This window comes from Corythoichthys intestinalis, chromosome 1 (genome assembly GCF_030265065.1).
Source record: "Corythoichthys intestinalis isolate RoL2023-P3 chromosome 1, ASM3026506v1, whole genome shotgun sequence".
Classification (NCBI taxonomy): Eukaryota; Metazoa; Chordata; class Actinopteri; order Syngnathiformes; family Syngnathidae; genus Corythoichthys; species Corythoichthys intestinalis.
The window spans coordinates 73,644,496-73,664,309 of record NC_080395.1 but is presented as its reverse complement, the minus strand read 5'-3'; the positions used below and the strand labels follow the sequence as shown (position 1 = coordinate 73,664,309).

Sequence of the window (19,814 nt, the reverse complement as noted above, 5' to 3'; positions counted from 1 at the left end):
CTCCCCTCGGTACTGTATATTAAAGAAACAATGTGTAAGATTTGTGGCCAAAATTATACCAGGATCAGAATGTTGAAGCGTACATTTCCCTTCCTCTTTGGGCAGCCAGATAAGTGCTTTGCAGTGGAGAATCGAGCTGCATTAACATACAGTAAAGAAAATAAGTATTTGAACACCCTGCTATTTTGCAAGTTCTCCCACTTTGAAATCTTAAAGGCGTCTGAAATTTTCATCGTGGGTTCATGCCCACTGTGAGAGAGATAATTTAAAAAGGAAAATCCAGAAATCACAATGTATGATTTTTTAACGATGTATTTGTTTGATAACAGCTGCAAATAAGTATTTCAACACCTGAGAAAACGAATGTTAATATTTGGTACAGTAGCCTTTGTTTGCAATTACAGAGGTCAAACGTTTCTGGTGGTTTTTCACCAGGTTTGCACACACTACAGGCGCGATCTTGGTCCACCCATCTGTCAGGTGTCTGAGCTGTCGCTGAGACACAGTTTGAGCTCCCTTCAAATGTTTTCTATTGGGTTTAGGTCTGAAGACCGGCTAGACCATGCTAGAACCTTGTTATGCTTCTTACAGAGGCACTCCTTTTCCTGGCTATGTGCTTCGGGTCATTGTCATGTTGGAAGACTCAGGCACGACCCATCTTCAATGCTCTGACTGAAGGAAGGAGGTTGTTCCCTAAAATCTCACTATAGACCCTACCCACGTGACGTCACAACTCCGCTCTCCTGAATGGTACCGCCCAATTGTCCGTCAAAACATAGTGTTAACCTGTTACGGCTACGTACATTCCACCTATTTACGGCGTATTTTTCTGCTCCTTAACATTAATAATCAAAATGGTGAAGGTGTGTGTGGCTGTTGGTTGCACTAACAGAGAAGATGGAAGGAGAGACTTGAAGTTTTACCGTATTCCGAGGGATCCAAAGAGGAGAGCGAAATGGACGGCTGCAATTCGACGTGAAAACTGGGCACCAAAAAATCACCACAGACTATGTAGTAGTCATTTTATATCCGGTAAGATGCATTTAAGATATACTTAGAGGGTTTTGGGCTGACAAATAACCACAATTAAGATCATTGCTTGGCTAATCGCCGACAACATACACGTATGTATGTAGTGAGAGTGCTATCGGTAAACCATATAAACATTAAAAGCCCTAACTCCATTGACAAATGACATGAAATAAATTAGACTTGACAGTGGATGTTAGCGAGAATAAAAGATTTTGAATTGAAAATTTCGTAACTCACCTTTCCAAGCACAAGATAGATTCCTGCCGAATTTTCGTGGACGAGGACCTGTTTCACCCAACCAGCAACGAAGTATTTATAAGCCTCCAAGCTCTTGAAGTTTTTCAAATTTTCGTGAGAATAGGCTGATTTTGTGTGGACAAGATAGTTGTACATATCAGCATAGCAGATGTCAGGCAGACAGGGCGAAGACAGTGGGTCGAAAAACAGCGATTTGGGCATCAAATATGGATCTGGCGACTGAATAGAACGAAGCTTTTCCACATAACGCCTTTTATGCAACACATCCAGTGAGTTTACGGCATCCGAAAGCACCGGGTCTTCCATGAAACGCATTTTAAATTCCTCGATCAATTGAAACCAATGCTAATACAGAGACAAAATGACGGACAAGGGGGCGGAACCATACAGCGAGCACGTGGTTTTGTGACGTTGGTGGGTAGGGTCTATACAGAGCCCCAGTCATCCTCTGTTTAATACAGTGCACTTGTCCTGTCCCATGCGAGGACAAACACCCCTAAAGCATGATTCTACCACCACTATACTTCACAGTAGGGATGGTGTTCTTGAGATAGTAATCGCCATTCTTCTTCATCCAAACATGGTTAGTGGAATTATGACCAAAAAGTTCTATTTTGCTCTCATCTGACCAAAAAACTTGCTCCAATGACTCCTCTGCATCATCCAAATTGTCATAGGCCAACTTAAGGCGGGCCTTGACAAGTGTTGGTTTAAGTGGGGGAACCATCTGTGCCATGCATGATTTCAAACCATGACGTCTCGTGTATTACCAACAGTAACCTTGGAAACGGTGGTCCCAGCTCTTTTCAGGTCATTGACCAACTCCTGTCGTGTAATTCTGGCCTGATTCCTCACCTTTCTTAGGGTCACTGAGACCTCACGAGGTGATAGTTTACATGGGGCTCCACTCCGATTGATATTAAAAAGATTGATTTTTAGCTTCTTCCATTTCCTAATGATTGCTTGAACAGTTGCGTTTTTTTTTGTTTTTTTTTTTGGCTTTTGATCCGTAGCCCTTTCCAGCCGTGTGGAGGTGAACAATTTTGTCTCTGTTGTCTTTGGACAGCTCTTTTGTCTTGATCATGTTACAAGTTTGAGTCGTACTGATGTATGGGGTGGACAGGTGTCTTTATGCTGTTATCGACCTCAAACAAGTGCATCTGATTCAGGATATTACACGGAGTGGAGGTGGACTTTTAATAGGCGGACTAACAGGTCTTTCAGGGTCAGAGTTCTAGCTGATTGACAGGTGTTCGAATACTTATTTGCAGCTGTATCACACAAATAAATTGTTTATAAATCACGCATTGTGATTTCTGAATTTTTCTTTTTGGATTATCTCTCTCACATTGGACATGCACCTACAATGAAAATTTCAGACTCCTGTATCAATATTGCATTTCAATCAGAAACTGGAACATGCAATTTCTGGAGAAATTGCGTGGGTAGCTTTGCTGTGCTGGTAGGTATACTTGTACATGCACATGCAGCACAAGTGCACGTGCTTGTAGTGCAAGTGCACATGCTTGTAGTGCAAGTACACGCAGATATGCGTACTTGTTGTGCAAGTACACGACGTATATGTTGCAAACTTAGTTTATGAAGCCTACAGCGCTCTGGCAACCTGGACAAAGAACTGATCTTATAACTGGAGGGTGCAAAATCTGTTGTAAACACAGAATCATAACAATAACAACTTTTACGGCTAACAATCAACTTTTAAAATGAGGAAATCTTGGGTTAACAATTGAGAACCACGTTAGAAGTATTTCCAGAAATGTCTATTAATGTCTATTGAAATATTAGGGCCATTTAATAAATAATTGAAATGCAAATATTATATTATGATCCTTTAAGTTATAAATTAATTAAGTTAAGAGGTATTCCTGACTTTTCTTAATCCAGAAACTTCTGTTTCTGCAGCGGCTCTTCATAGTCCTGTGTATCGCTATGTCCTGACCCATACACCCTTTGGAGCGGTCAACACGACCAGTTCTGTGGTGCCATTTCATAGTCGCTTCTCTTTCCACTGCTTGGATATCATGGCTTTCTTCGGGGGACTGGAGCTACTTTTCGGGGGACCGCTGCCTGATCAAGACAAGAGTTTCCAGGACCTCCTTAGACAACATCTTGTGCACTTTGCCAAAACAGGTAACTGTGTTATTTTGTGTCAATGTGATTAAAGGTGCTATGAAATTGTGAGCATGTCAAAAAATGAAAATGACTGCACTTATGTAATTTTATGTGTAGCAAACGATTTGGCACTCAAATCTGACTGTTTTTTTGTTTGTTTTGTTTTTTTACTATTTTATAGATATCCTACTTTAAAATGAAATGCTTAAGGGATTTTTGCGTTCTATTTCCTGAGTGCATGCTTAGGGTTGGGCATCGAGTATCGAGCATCGATGGGACCTGGTTCTAACACTTCGGTTCTCCCGGAACCGTTCGAATTTTTAAATTTCGATTCCATGTTTCGATGCCCTGACTGCCGCGCGGGAAAAAAAATGCTGCCAAAAACCAAGAAAAAGAGGCCACAACAAGCGCGTGTTTGTGCATTGCACCATGAACACGATCTGGCGGCCCTCAAAAGTTTGGCTTAACTTTACAAAAAAAAAAAAAAAGACCAGTCAACTCAGTGCAACATTTGCAACACAATCATAGCATGCAAAGGTGGCTGCACGACCAACTATGCACGACCGGCTTCATAGAACACAGGAACTAAGTGCATAGCTAGCTGAGTGCTAGGTAGTTTACATGCTGTACCGTCAGAACCAGGTAAGTAAAACAATACGTTACGTCTGTCTTCTGCTGTTCCCGCGATCTGATCTCGGATTAAGCAATAGATGATGGATGGATGGGTGGATGGATGGATGGATGGATGGATGGATGGATGGATGGATGGATGGATGGATGGATGGATGGATGGATGGATGGATGGATGGATGGATGGATGGATGGATGGATGGATGGATGGATGGATGGATGGATGGATGGATGGATGGATGGATGGATGGATGGATGGATGGATGGAAAATAGTACGAGAATAAGTAGTATTATTACGTCGGGCTATGGTCGATATCATGTATATAGAACTAGATGCAAAATGAGTCGGCGGCATTAGAACATATAAAGAGAGCGAGATGCGAAATGACAGACTCGGTGACGTTAGTAAACAGCCTCCATCTTAAAGCAGTAGACGCCTCCGTTAAGATCAACAGTATTAAAAGGATTTTTGTTTTGGAATCTGTTGCGTTGCTTATTTAGCAGCCATTATAAGTATCCGATTACTTTTTTAATGAACTCGTAGCAGTGAAAAATAGCATCACATCACAAAGCATACTAGCCAGACGCTCTCATCTCTTCTCCGCATTATACAGTGCTGCTCGAAAGTTTGTGAACCCCACAGCGATGGTCAGATTTTTTGTAAAAAAAACTAAAATAACCTTATTAAATGTTAAGTTATACCCAAATCCACAATACTGACATTCCAAATAATGGACTGAAACAAAAGAAATAGTTATATTGTCATTCTTTATTTAACAAAAGTGGTTGATTTAAGAAAAACTCAGATATCATGTGTGCAAAAGTATGTGAACCCCTTCAGTTAATAGGATATTGCGCCTCCTTTTGCAGAGATTACCTCAACCAAACGGTTTCTGTAGTGACTAATCAGCCTCTCACATCTACTTTGGGGGATTTTTGCCCATTCTTCCTTGCAGAACGCAGTCAGTTGAGAGAGGTTTGATGGGCGTCTGGCATGAACTGCTCGCTTCAGGTCCCGCCACAGCATTTCAATGGGATTTAGGTCAGGACTTTGACTGGGCCAGTCCAGAACACGAATCTTCTTCTTTTTCAGCCATTCCTTGGTTGTATTGCTGGAATGCTTTGGATCATTATCATGTTGCATGATCCACCTTCTGCCAAGCTTTAACTTCAAAACAGATGGCGTCAGGTTATGTTCTAGGATTTGACAATATTCCTCAGAATTCATGATTCCATGGACTATGTGGAGTTGTCCAGGTCCTGAGGATGAAAAGCAAGCCCAGATCTTGACATTCCCACCTCCATGCTTCACTGTTGGGAGAAGGTTCTTTTGGTGGTATGCAGTGTTGACTTTTCGCCAGACATGGCGGTTTTGGTTGTGACCAAACAGTTCAATTTTGCATCTACATCAGTTGATGAAAACTCTTTTTAATTTAGTCTCGACAACACAACTGTTAAAAAAACAAAAAAAAACTACTGAATTGATTGATTAGGAAATCCGGTTGAAATAATAGAAAATTCCAAAATGTTGAGGGGGTTCACAAACTTTTGAGCAGCACTGTATGTACACACTCCTACAGCGCAACTCACTGGCCTAACTGGTATTGTCACAACATTAACATTGCATGTTTCTGTAAACACAACAGAATCGGTTTTACAAATAAGGAAACCTTGCCTCATCTAGATGAAATTCTAATCAAAAGAAGAATTTATGCTACCGTATTTTTTGGACTATAAGTCACACCAGCCCCAAAATGCACAATGAAGAGGAAAAAAACCCATAAAAGTCACACCGGAGTATAGGTTGCATTTTTGGGGGAAATTTACTTCATAAAATCCAACACATAGAACAGATATGTCATCTTGAAAGGCAAATTTAAATAAAAATACAATACAGAACAACATGCTGAATAAGTGTACAGTATGATAATGTTACATGATGCACGAACAATGAAATGCGAACGTGGCCGGTATGTTAACGTACTGTACGTAACATAGCTATTAAGAGTTATTCAGATAACTATAGCATAAAGAACATGCTAACAAGTTTACGAAACCATCAGTGTCACTCCAAAACACCCAAATAATATGTGAAATGATATAATAATGTATTAATAATTTCTCACATGAGTCGCTCCAGAGTATAAGTCGCACCCCGAGCCAAACTGTGAAAAAAACTGCGACTTATAGGTCGAAAAATACGGTAATGCTTCATTGTAGCTCCCAACTAAGGCAAAAGAATATAAGTAAATGTGTTCTCCGTAACCATTTGAAAAATAAACATCTTTGTGAAAGTGCACTCCTGTGGAAAGAAACTTCATCACATTCAAGTTCAAAAACTGATATTTATATACAAATTAAAAATAACCCTGTGAGAAGTTCATATACAGTAATTCATACATTTTATATTAATTGTATTAATAATAAATAATAATAATAATACATTTGAAATTCATGTAAATAATAATGATAAATTTTAAATTCATATAATTAAAAAAAAAAAACGAGAAGTTAAGACATTTAAATAAACTAATACATTTTTAAACTATACATTTTTTTGACCCTGCCTTTTTTTTTTTTTTTCCTCGACCCTGCCTCTTAAAAGAATCGGAATCAAGAATTGTTCGGAACCAGAATTGAAACATGGAACCAGAATCGTAACCGGAATCGTTCGATTTCAAACGATGCCCAACCCTATGCATGCTACTAGAATTGGACCCTGGGCCCAGTTTTTTCCTCAGTTGCCAGTTGTCTTTTTATTTTATGACAGTTCTTGACTTGGAATGAGTTGTCAACGCTTTGAAAAGTTATCGTTAGATCTTTCCTTCAGATTATCAAGCATGCATAGATGCGTAGAAGGGCTCTTTTGTCTGCCTACACACACATTCCTCTGATGTACTCATATTTGAGATTTCTAGTGCTCGTCACACAATGGTTTTAATAGCTTTACTTTATTATGCACTAAAGCAAAAGAAGTAGGCATGTCTAATTGTGATTACTGATTAGCATGATACCATTTTATTCCCCTTTTTGATTTGCCACAAAAAAAAACAACATTTAGCTTTGAAAATTCTGCTTAAAGAGCTTAGGGGGAAAGTTTAGGTAGTTTAGTTGAAAATATATTACAGTGATCCCTCGCTACTGCGCGCTTCAAACGTCGTGCCTTCAGTCCATCGTGGAATTTTTTCAATTAAAAAAATAAATAAATACAGTGTTTCATTTAAAAATGTAAGGATATATGTATGGCTATATGAACAAATCATTGTCTTCTTATATACCGTAATTCTCGGACTATAAGGCGCACCTAACTATAAGCCGCCACCCACCAAATTTGACACGAAAACGGCATTTTCTCATAGATAAGCCGCACTGGACTATAAGTCGTAGCTGTCCTCACTGTATTATGGGATATTTACACAAAAAATATTAACCGGTAACACTTAAATAGACAGCGGCATCATGAGACTGCCATAAGACCAAATGAACCACCATGAAGCTTTGAACCAATTAGGTGCAAGGCTTCAGTGCTTCAAGAAGCTTCATTTGGCCATCACTACTCCCTTGGAGGAGACAGTCAACCTCTGCCGCCACCTGCTGTAAACACTGTTATCATCCAACATGCCTCCTAGCATGCATTGCAGCACTGCAGATGTAAATAACAATCAAAATTCATGTTCCGTGTTAATTATTTCTTCGGTTGCTGTTCCAGTTGTTTCATTAATTGCTAGTTATGGTATTTGGCAACACTTTATTTGACAGTGGCACCATAAGACTGTGAAAAGACCATCATAATTATGGCATGACATCACCATGAGCATGAATGAATGCGTATGACAGATGTCATTTTGTGTCATCCAGCAATTATCTCACATTTGAATGGATGTAAAAGATCCAAGCTGGACATAAATGGAGTTAGTGATATAATTTGGGGAATGACGATGATAATGACATCTGTCATAAGCATTCAATAATGCCCATGATAGTCTCTTCTTCTTCTTCTTTTCCTTTCGGCTTGTCATGTCATAATTATGACGGTATTATGGCAGTCTTAGATATTCAGAAAAAGTCAAATAAAGTGTTACCCATTAACCCAATGAATGAACATATAAACCGCACAGCATTATAAACCGCAGGATTCAAAATGTAGAAAAAAAGTAGGGGCTTCTAGTACGAAACTTACGGTATATACAGTGGGGCACATAGTTATTTAGTCAACCACTAATTGTGCAAGTTCTCCCACTTGAAAATATTAGAGAGGCCTGTAATTGTTGACATGGGTAAACCTCAACCATGAGAGATAGAATGTGGGAAAAAAAAAACAGAAAATCATATTGTTTGATTTTTAAAGAATTTATTTGCAAATCCTAGTGGAAAATAAGTATTTGGTCAATCCCAAAAGTTCATCTCAATACTTTGTTATGTACCCTTTGTTGGCAATAACGGAGACCAAACGTTTTCTGTAACTCTTCACAAGGTTTCACACACTGTTGCTGGTATTTTGGCCCATTCCTCCATGCTGTTCTCCTCTAGAGCAGTGATGTTTTGGGGCTGTCGTTGGGCAACACGGACTTTCAACTTCCTCCACAGATTTTCTATAAGGTTGAGATCTGGAGACTATCTAGGCCACTCCAGGACCTTGAAATGCTTCTTACGAAGCCACTCCTTTGTTGCCCTGGCTGTGTGTTTGGGATCATTGTCATGCTGAAAGACCCAGCCACGTCTCATCTTCAATGCCCTTGCTGATGGAAGGAGATTTTCACTTAAAATCTCTCCATACATGGCCCCAATCATTCTTTCATTTACACAGATCAGTCGTCTGGCCCCTTTGCAGAAAAACAGTCCCAAAGCATGATGTTTCCACCCCCATGCTTCACATTGGGTATGGTGTTCTTTGGATGCAATTCAGTATTCTTTTTCCTCCAAAGTCGAGAACCTGCGTTTCTACCAAAAAGTTCTATTTTGGTTTCATCTGACCATAACACATTCTCACAGTCCTCTTCTGGATCATCCAAATGCTCTCTAGCGGACCACAGACGGGCATGGACGTGTACTGGCTTTAGCAGGGGGACACGTCTGGCAGTGCAGGATTTGAGTCCCTGGCGGCACATTGTGTTACTGATAGTAGCCTTTGTTACTGTGGTCCCAGCTCTCTGTAGGTCATTCACTAGGTCCCCCCGTGTGGTTCTGGGATTTTTGCACACCGTCCTTGTTATCATTTTGACGCCACGGGGTGAGATCTTGCATGGAGCCCCAGATCTAGGGAGATTAACAGTGGTCTTGTATGTCTTCCATTTTCTAATAATTGCTCCCTCAGTTGATTTCTTTACACCAAGCGTTTTACCTATTGCAGATTCTTTCTTCCCAGCCTGGTGCAGGTCTACAATTTTGTCTCTGGTGTCCTTTGACAGTTCTTTGGTCTTGGCCATAGTGGAGTTTGGAGTGTGACTGACTGAGGTTGTGGACAGGTGTCTTTTACACCGATAATGAGTTAAAACAGGTGCCATTGATACAGGTAACGAGTGGAACCTCGTTAAACCTTGTTAGAAGAATTTAGACCTCTAGCACCCCATTCCAGATTGAAGAGAGACAGTTTACATATTTGGGAGTGGTCGTTACACGGCAGTTTAAGAATCTTCTAAGAGATAATTTTACCGTTTTGTTAAATCAGGTTAGAACATCATTATCACAGTGGTCTCCCTTAACATTATCGCTTGCCGGACATATAAACTCAATAAAAATGAATATACTTCCAAAATGTATGTACTTATTTCAGAATATTCCAGTACTTATTCCAAAAGCCTTTTTTGTTTCTTTAGATTCCATAGTTTCCTCGTACATATGGCAAGGAAAAGGGCCTCGGGTCGGTAAAGCCATATTACGGAGACCCAAGAAGGACGGAGGTACGGGGCTCCCGGATTTTCGTCATTATTACTGGCTGCTAATATTCGCTGTATCGCTTTCTGGACTCACTTTTATCTTCAACTGGATGGTCCAGGCTGGACGTCTTTGGAGCTGGACTCCTGTGAAAATGTCTCTCTTCCTGCACTTCTCGCTGCATCATCAGACTGTCAAATACCAAACTCACTTAGCCCAGTGGTACGTCACACCCTTTGTATATGGGTCCAGTTTAGGAGATTTTTTAACTACAAACTATTCTCTCTCTTGAGTCCAATTGCCACCAAACCACCTTTTCATTCCCTCTTCTTCTGATTATAACTTTCGGATATGGCACGATAAGGCTATCAAACCATTTGCTGACATGTTTGAAGATGGACACTTTGTATCATTTACTCAACTGACTGAGAAATATAATCTGCCCAGAACTCACTTTTTTCATTATTTGCAAGTCAGGCGTTATGTGCACTCGAATGTGCCCAATTTCCCCTTGGTACCCACCTAATCCAATCGACCAGTTTCTCCCCTTTGATCCACTTTCTGAAGGTGCACTGTCAAAACTGCATAACTACATTTCATTATCATTGGGTTCAGTGATTGATAAGGTAAGGGCAGCTTGGGAAAAAGATTTGGGGCATCTCCCTGATAATTTGTGGGAATCTATATTATCTTCAATACATAAATCATCAATCTGTGCTAGGCACTGCCTTCTTCAGGTGGTGCACAGGGCTCACATGTCAAAAGCTAAACTGTCCAGTTTTTACCTGAACATAACGGCCACCTGTGATAAATGCAAATTTGGGGACGCTACATTGATACATATGTATTGGCTGTGCCCCAAACTGCAGAAATTTTGGTTCGATATTTTCCAAACTCTGTCCACAGTACTAAATAACAATATTAACATCAATCCTACTCTTGCTTTGTTTGGTATTTTTCGTGAAGATAATGATCACTTGTCATCTACAGAACAACGTATGGTCACTGTTGCTCTGCTCTTGGCTAGAGGCACAATTTTGCTACATTGGAAGGGGGCTGCCCTGCCCACGCTTGTCCAGTGGCGTCGGGACTTAATGATTTGCCTCAAACTAGAAATGTCGCGCTTCTCTTTGACTAGGTCAAGGAGAAGGTTCCATACGACGTGGGAGCCTTTTCTGACGTACTTTCACAATACTCAAACAAAGCCATGAGATATGCTCAGATGTCCGGAGGGAACCCTTGAGACGTATGGATAAATATAATCACTCTCCTCCTTTTTCTTTTTCTCTCTCTAAAGATGAAGATATATACATATATGGACATAAATACAACAGCTTTTATTTTGTGATGTACTGCTTTTAACTCATCATTTGTATGTATTTGTTTGCCTAAATACTATAGTTATTCAGGACATTTGGGGTTGTGGGTGGGGAGGGTTTATCTTGTGTTATCTTGTTTGTAAATTTCTGTTTGTTTATATACATGGAAAAATTTAAAAAAATATTGAAAAAGAAAGAAGAAGTTAGACCTCTTTGACAGCCAGAAATCTAGCTTGAATGTTTGCTTGTTGTAGGTGACCAAATACTTATTTTCCACTTTAATGTAGAAACAAAGTCTTTAAAAATCAAACAATGTGATTTTCTGTTTTTTTTTCCACATTTTGTCTCTCATGGTTGAGGTTTACCCATGTTGACAATTACAGGCCTCTCTAATCTTTTTAAGTAGGAGAACTTGTGCAATTGGGGGTTAACTAAATACTTCTTTGCCCTACTGTATATTATACTGGCATTTCATGAATAACAAATAAAGAAAACTGAAACGACTGTCTCTTCCAGGTAAGATGACCGATGAGTGGTTAGCTTACCCAGCAGCCACTGCTCTCCTGTCCAGCAAGCTTTTGGTTGCCAACAATCACTCTTCTACTCGCTGTCAGTTCTGGAAGGAGAATGGCTTGTATGCGTACGCATGGATAAACTGATTATACATTGAGGTTCATATGACATATTGTAAAGACTTTTGAAAAGTTATCCAGCTATCTTTTGAATGTCCTTGAGTTTGAATCATGCTGTGAAGGGAATATTTTTTTTGTCTTAATCAAAAAAACTTGATTGTTAAATGGTTTAAACATTTAAACAAAATGTCAATAAATTGTCAGTTACCCCCATCTTTTTAGTCCAAAATCCAAAAACATGGTTTGTCAATGTGGTTACCGCATCTGGCTGTAGGGTCACACCTCGAGTTGGGCCTTAATGTGCCCCGAGTTGGTACTCTGCCTTCCTCCCAGCGTAAAAACCTGCCAGCTCAATTAAATGAAGACCCTAACCGCTATTTCTTGTGAGTCAATGAAGAATTGTTGTTTGTCTATACGTGCTCTGTAATTGTCTTCAAACAAGTCTAGGCTGTATCATGTCTAGACTGTCACGCATGCGTGAGCTGGCTAAGGCTTCAGTTGTTGGAGGCTCTAAACAGGATAAATTATGTAGTAAAAAAGTTCCTCAAATGGATGTCTACACTGTACCATTGTTGTTTTTGCAGCCATTTTAATTTTTGTCGTAGTCTTAGTCTGTTGGACAATAATACTTATTAGTCTTAGTCATATTTTGGTCATTTCAAAATGTGTTTGTTTTCTTTTAGTTTTTGTTGACTAAGACTCAGACTAATTTTGTTGAGTTTTAGTCGACGTTAACTCAATATTTTCGCTCATAAAATTTGAAATTTTCACCCCAAAAATAATTTAAAAAACAAAAGGTTTCCAACTACCTGCAGTATATCACAAGAGTGAGTAGACCCCTCGCATTTCTGCAGATATTTAAGTATATCTTTTCATGGGACAACACTGACAAAATGACACTTTTACACAATGAAAAGTAGTCAGTGTCAGTGTGCAGCTTATATAGTTCATTTATTTTCCCCCTTAAAATAACTCAAAATATAGCCATTAATATCTAAACCCCTGGCAACAAAAGTGAGTACACCCCTTAGAAACTACGTACATCCCTAAATGTCCAAATTGAGTACTGCTTGTCATTTTTTCCCTCCAAAATGTCATGTGACTTATTACGGGAGTGCTGTCAGCATTGCTGCAGAGATTGAAGAGGTCGAGGGGTTGCCTGTTAGTGCTCAGACCATACGCTCTTGTGTACCGTCTTCAGAAGAGGCTTCCTCCTGGGGAGACAGCCATGCACACCAATTTGATGTAGAGTGCGGCGTATGCTCTGAGCACTAACAGGCTGACCCCCCACCTCTTCTTCTCCTAACATTGATTTGTAAACGTATATCATATAAAACAATGCCTTTTTGTTCGCAATTTCTTTCGCACAGTGGATAAACAAATCAGAAGTGCCTTTACTGCTACTGCTACTGTTTTTTTTAAAGTAACACATTGATGAACAACTTGCTGACTTGGGTCAAATATTTTGGGTAAGCTTTCACAATTTTATGACAGTACTCTGCTGGAATTCTGGCCCATTCCTCCCGACAAAGGTGGTCAGTTGACTTGCTCGTACACGCCTTTTCAGATCTGCCCACAAATATTCGACGGGGTTCAGATCAGGGCTTTGTGATGATAACTCAAGGCACGTTTTACCCATTTTGGCAGTACACTTTGGGTCATTGTCAGAGGTTGGTTGTATGGTGGTACATTTTCTCCGTGACATGTACTTACATTACTTTTTGAGAAAAATACTTCTGAGAGTAGTTTCATCACGCCATTCTTTTTATTCCTACTAGTGTAGACTTTAAAAATGCTACATTTACTTAGTGGTAGATGAAGAACTCTTTTTTTACTTAAGTAAAAAAAATTTCATTAAAAGTACAAGTACGTAAGAAAAAAATTACTCAAGTAAAAGTACAAAACTAGCTTGCTTTAAAATGTACAAGTAAAAAGTAAAAGTATTTTCTACCGATGCAAAAATTTTATATATTTTAAATATATACGTATATATGTATTATACAACCGTGCAGAATGGAAAAAGTAATACAATTGACTGCAGTGTAAACAGAAGCTTAACAAGCTCAATAAACTTCAAAACTTGCAAGCAACTATCAGGTGCATACACCACCTACTGTACAAGACTGTGCAGCACCCATTTGAAGGCAGGCTGTTCTCACTGTTGTTTTTTTTAATTGGTCAATGTCTTGTTCACCTGCCTTATCTTGCTTGTATTTGTGTTGCTCCCTCTAGTGCTCAATAACAGTATGGTTTCAAGGGTCTTATTGATTGCGCAGGAAGCATGAAAACGAAACTACCAATTCACAATGAAAGAAAAATAAACAAAAGTAACGTTTAACGCAAGCGATAATTTGAAAAGTAGTGGAGTAAAAAGTACAGATACGTGCTGTAAAATGTGGTAAAGTAAAAAGTATCACTTCATATTTGTACTCAAAGTACAGATAAACAAAAATGTACTTAAGTACATTAACTCAGTACTTTTACTTCGTTACATTCAACCACTGCTTTTACTCTGCTACTTTGGGCTACACTACAGTTGTTACATTTGCCTCTTCATTTCTACTTATTTGATTTGACTCAGTGATGTTTTTGGCAGCCATTTCAATTTCCGTCTTAGTTTTCATCTTTTGGACGATAATATTTATTAGCCTTAGTCATATTTTTGTAATTCAAAATGTGTTTGTCCTTGTCTACTTTTTGTTGACGAAAACTCGAGACTAATTTCGTCTAGTTTGTATCGACGTTTCACTCCAAAAATAAGTAAAAGGTTTCCAATGAACATTGACAGATGAGCAAATATTGTAGCATCTACAAATCTATCACGTGATAATACACACTCAGCAGGAAAACAGTAGGCTACATTATTTTTCATTAGTTATACCCATTGTAACGCCACGAACTCTACGTAAAAAAAGTTGTCCGAGAGTTTAGGAGGATGCTCGCCGTTAGCAATAGCCTAACGCTAAGGTGAACGTGAATGCTTTTCTAATGCTATGAGTTACATTTAGCACTCAGCACAGACCTTTAAAGGCTAAAACAACATTGCGTAAACAAGCAATTGGGAGACTGGCAAGGCCACTAGACTAGTGGGTGAGTTGGGGGGGGGGGGTCGTAGCACGTCACATGAGTGACCCAACCAGGCAGGCTAACAACACATACATACAGTATGTCACACATTGTTAACATGTGACGAAAACTATGGCACATACGGTATTTGTCTCGTTCTCGTCTTGTCAGATGAAAACTGGCATCCGTGTTGTTAAGTTTTAGTCTTCCAAGGCAAGTTTTTAGCTCGTTATCGTCTCGTCATCGTCATGAAAAAATTGTTCGTCGATGAAATATTTTTGTTATAGTCATCGTTGACAAAAACGACACTGATTTGACTTTATTTTTGTCGGAGATGTCCACAATGGCTCTAGCAGGTTCACTAATGAGACCTAGCAACAATAATCACATGACTCCATTATTCCAATCAGATGAAACAATGCAGTCACCTGACCACACATCTGCTTGCAGTCGGAAGTCCTATGATCACAACGGCCTGTTCAAATGTGATATCTTTAAAGCACTGTAAAAAAAAAAAGACTTCCTGTTGAGATAATTATCGGGGTTTGATTTATTAAATGTTTGCCTGATTGGTTGATTGAATATTTGCTTATGCTCATATATACCATAAATAATACATACTGCCATATTCTTCTTACTTCTAATTACTTTATCTAATTACTAATTACTGTAAATAATATATTGCCATATTATTCATATTATTCATATATAACCAGATTGTAGTATAATGCTTAAGTGTTACAGAGTGTAGAAAGAGGGTCGGAGTGGCTTCATGGCCACGCCGTTGTATAACTAGACCTTCCAGGCATCCTAGCACCTGGGGTTTTGGACTTTCACCTAGCCCCTCGAGGACGATTCTCCATCCGAGGACATCTTCCAGGGCCACAGCGGTGCACAACTGGAAGTGTTTGGACTAATCTGCTGATTGTTTAACGTTGCATAACTAAAAGTGTCTGCATTATTTTGACTGCTTATATATTATTTTGACTGTTTATATGATTGTTTTGATTGTTTACATAAGCTCTTGCTCCACACACGTGTATCACTTAAATTCCACCTACATGCACACACATAGCCAATAAAAAAACACATGGGTGTCGCTAGCTTGCTCTCCCCTCCTTTAAGGCGGCGCCCCTATTGTTCAGGGAATACCCCTAAATAAAATACCAAGGAGGGTTTTTTTTTCCTTTAGATCAATCTTGGTGGCTACTAAGTCACATGTTTGACCTCCTTGGCCAAGAAAACTGAGTGTCTTCTCTCCTTATTTTTGGGTAATTTTACAATGTCTACCTAAGGATCTAATTTTGAACTTGACATTTTTTTGGTCAATCGAGCCGGATTGCGACATACCTGACGTTTCCGGAAGCGGAGAGGATATCCATTCAAAGCGTGCACGTACTCGGTTTGCGAGGGGACTGGCCTCTACTCCGCTTCTGGAGGCGAAGGGTTGAAGCAAAACCGAAAGGATTGAAGACATCTCACGGTAGGATCAGCCAAATTGGATGATTGTATGGGTGTAACAATTTTTGCGGCTGGTAAATTTTAAGGGCGACGGTGTCCTGTACGTACTTAAACTCCGTGAAAAGTAGACGCACCTAGAAAGGAGGCGATACAATATTTCGCGTCTTTTCTGGGTGCACGTTCCGTGTCTGCTTTGAGTGGACGCACCCAGAAGGGGTGCGATACGAGATTTCGCATCTTTTCTGGGTGCACGTTCCGTGTCCACATTGATAGACGCACCTAGGAAGGAAGTAATTTTTTTTTACTTTGCATTGAACTTTGAAGCTAAATCTGGTGCTTGAGGCTTCTCCGTGTAAGGGAAAAACCTCGTATCGCGTAGTCGTGGTATACTGTGTAACGCAGAGTGCTATTGGTTGAAGGGTTAAATGGTTTCATTCGCGTCTTTTTTGAATGCACGTTCCGTGTCTATTGTAGTAAAAGTAGACGCATTCAAAAAGGAGGTGACACGATATCTTACGTCTTTCCTGGGTGCACGTTCCGTGTCTATCTTGGTAAAATCTTGAGAATACTAGTCCCCCTCAAGTCAGGCAGGTGTCTGTAAATCGGTAACAGGACAACGGGTCCTACGCGCGTCTATTAGGGCAACGGGTCCTAATAATAGTAATAATAATAGTAATAATAATAGTAATGATATTAATGATACAGATAATATAGAGGAGTAAATAATATTGCGATCAAACTTGGTTATTTGCTGCAAATAAGACGAGTAATTCAGGAAAACTCTGAAATCTAAATACGTTCGTAATTAGTGTGAAACGCTACTAAAAAGGATTTTTGGAGGTTTAACAACTTCTAGGAGACGAATAGAACACTCTAGCTTGAGAAATAAAAATATCTGAATTTTGAAGTGCATATGACACGAAAAATTGAAACTCGAGAAAACGCGTAAAAACAATCTAAATGTTTACTAGAAACCCGTGCACGGCAAATAAGACTCAATAAAGCACGAAAAAGAGTAAAATTTAGCGGGAAACTCAATTCTTGGGGAGAAAAAAAAAATTAAAATACCATCCAAAAACTGCTGAAAAATAATTTTTAGCGAAGTTAGATCGTATTAAGGAGGATCTTGTGTGAATTTAAGGCGAAAAATCACGTCTTGACCCTCGGTCTGAAAAATTTTATTGTCAGAAAAAAAAACTCAAAAGTGTCTACAAAGCCTGTGCACGGCAGTTAAACGAACGGATAAGAATAACACATAGGATAAAACCAGTACTGGTGTGTGAATGAGGTTTGTGTGAGTGTGTGCTTTTACTAACATAATACAAGTGGGGACTGTAAGTGGCAACTCACTTTGGATGGATAGCAAGAGTGGTCCACCTATCAGTAAAACTGAGAGGTAGAAGCCTGACCACTACCACTGTGAGAAATTAATGGTCACCCCACTTTCAACTGAAAAATCGGCCCATAGGAACACCAGGTTCAGGGCCTGATCCAAATTTACATCCAAATGGGGAAAACTAACAGCAAACTCGATGGGGGGAAAGATCCTAAATTAGATCTCGCGTGTAAAGACTGGAAATTCATCGGGAGTCGATGTCCAACTAAAATAAGATTTTTGAATCTATGGATCACCAAGTACGGATTTAATGGCCAACTTAATACCCAAAAAATCGTACACCTGCAGGACCAGATTAAAGTGAAACGGAAAAACAATGCGGAAAAAATGGCTAAAGACGGATATGAAGATACCAAATTTTGGATGGAAATGGCTCAATGTCGTCGGAGAGACGCGGGAAAGATTAAACAGAAGATAAAGAGTGGAAAAGAACCAGAAGTCTTATTCCATAGGAAGGAAGACGATGAGACAGGTCCAGTAGGGACAATAAAAGAGATAAAAGAGGAAGTGAAAGAATCATCCAAAGAATTAACTTCTACTATGCCAACCATAGTGATAATTGTTGAATTGTGCTGCTGAAAGTTTGAGTAAGTTGTAATGAGGGCAGAGGTAAGTTGTAATGAGGGCAGAGGTAACCGTAAGCCTTGGTAAATGAGTTGCGAATGTGTTTGGTTGTTTGGTGGAAGTCTGAAGTGGAAAAAAGGGAGCTGAGAAAGTTCTGGGAGTGGGAGAGGAGCGTTGATAAGCGAGGGAATTGTTTGTAAATAGCTGACCGTCTATTGCGTAAATAGCTGAAATAGCTGACCGTTTAATGAGCAAATCGGGAAAAAGGAGGAGTTCTTCAACATGAGGAGTGCGGCCCTTCGGTGGCCCCTATTTGCAACATGGGGTCCTCGACGGCATCCGCTGGGTTTTGCCCAAATTAATTATAAGGGGAGGTTGTGATTCCAGCTGGGAATATTCCAGCCTTTCCCTTGTACTATTTAGGAGATGAATTTTTGAAATGGAATCTCATTAGAGATAAAAATAGACTATTGAGCTCGATTGGAACTTATAGAATGCTCTTAAAAGAAAATAACAGAATGGCTAAAAGAGAAAGAAAATAGTTAATGTTATGAAAAAGGAAAAGATCAACTGTTGATAAATAGCTATTTGAGACTAAACTTAACAGACTTATTTTAAGCAATTTTATTTAAGCAAAGAGCTAGTATGTTTGATAAAAGAAAATTAGATTGTTAGAAATGTTCTTTATTCATGAAAAGATATTGTTCATAATTTATTTGAAAGTAAATTATTCTGAATTCAGGTGAAAAATGACCAACTTTTAGATGTATCGGGCTAATAAGAACAAATAGTATTTACTCCAAGTAAGTAGAGTAATCTGACGTATTAATCGTCATTAATGGCCTTTAATCTTTGAATTAGTCTTTATCCCCTGAGGGAAGGGGAAAATTCAAATTCAGAATAAGGTGGAGAAAATTATTCGGCTAGATTCCAGAGAAATGATGTTAGTGAGACGTTATAAAATTTACAATGAAGAAGGTGACTTAGAAATAGGAAAACGTACTCATTCTTGGCAGATTTAAAGAGAAAATGAATCACACATAATGACATAGTAAATAGATTGACTAAATTAGATTTTGAAGTACATGGCAAAATATTGTAAGAACTGTCAAAAGACTTCCCATTAATTCTTGGGAATGATAATAGATATCAATACAAGTCTTATAGATAAAGAGAGGTCCAAATGCTGATTAGCGAACTCCTGTTGAGGAGCAGTTTGGTATATGTCACAAGATAAATAACTACTAACAGCTGGTGGAAAAAAAACAGTTTTAGCAGACTTTAGAGCAATTTTAAACTTGCCACTTTCTGTGTGTGAATCTGTTCGGGAATAAATTATCAAATAAATGATTGTGCTGACAAATTATTTTAAAGGGGACAGTGAAAGTGATGATTCATCTTAGATACATTTTTGAGTGTATGGAAGTGGCGAATTAATAATATAGAAT

At 39.0% G+C, this 19,814-nt stretch overlaps 1 protein-coding gene across 1 annotated transcript in view; it reads left to right on the top strand.

The window, feature by feature from the left end:
• Nucleotides 1-16,113, top strand: part of si:ch211-71n6.4 (para-nitrobenzyl esterase) — a 39,648-nt gene extending 23,535 nt beyond the window's left edge. Inside the window, exons 9-10 of the mRNA XM_057839160.1 lie at nucleotides 3,214-3,441; nucleotides 11,764-16,113. Coding sequence (XP_057695143.1) covers nucleotides 3,214-3,441; nucleotides 11,764-11,906 — 371 coding nt within the window. The 3' untranslated portion in view covers nucleotides 11,907-16,113. The remainder of the gene's footprint in view (nucleotides 1-3,213; nucleotides 3,442-11,763) is intronic.
• Nucleotides 16,114-19,814: the final 3,701 nt, after the last annotated feature.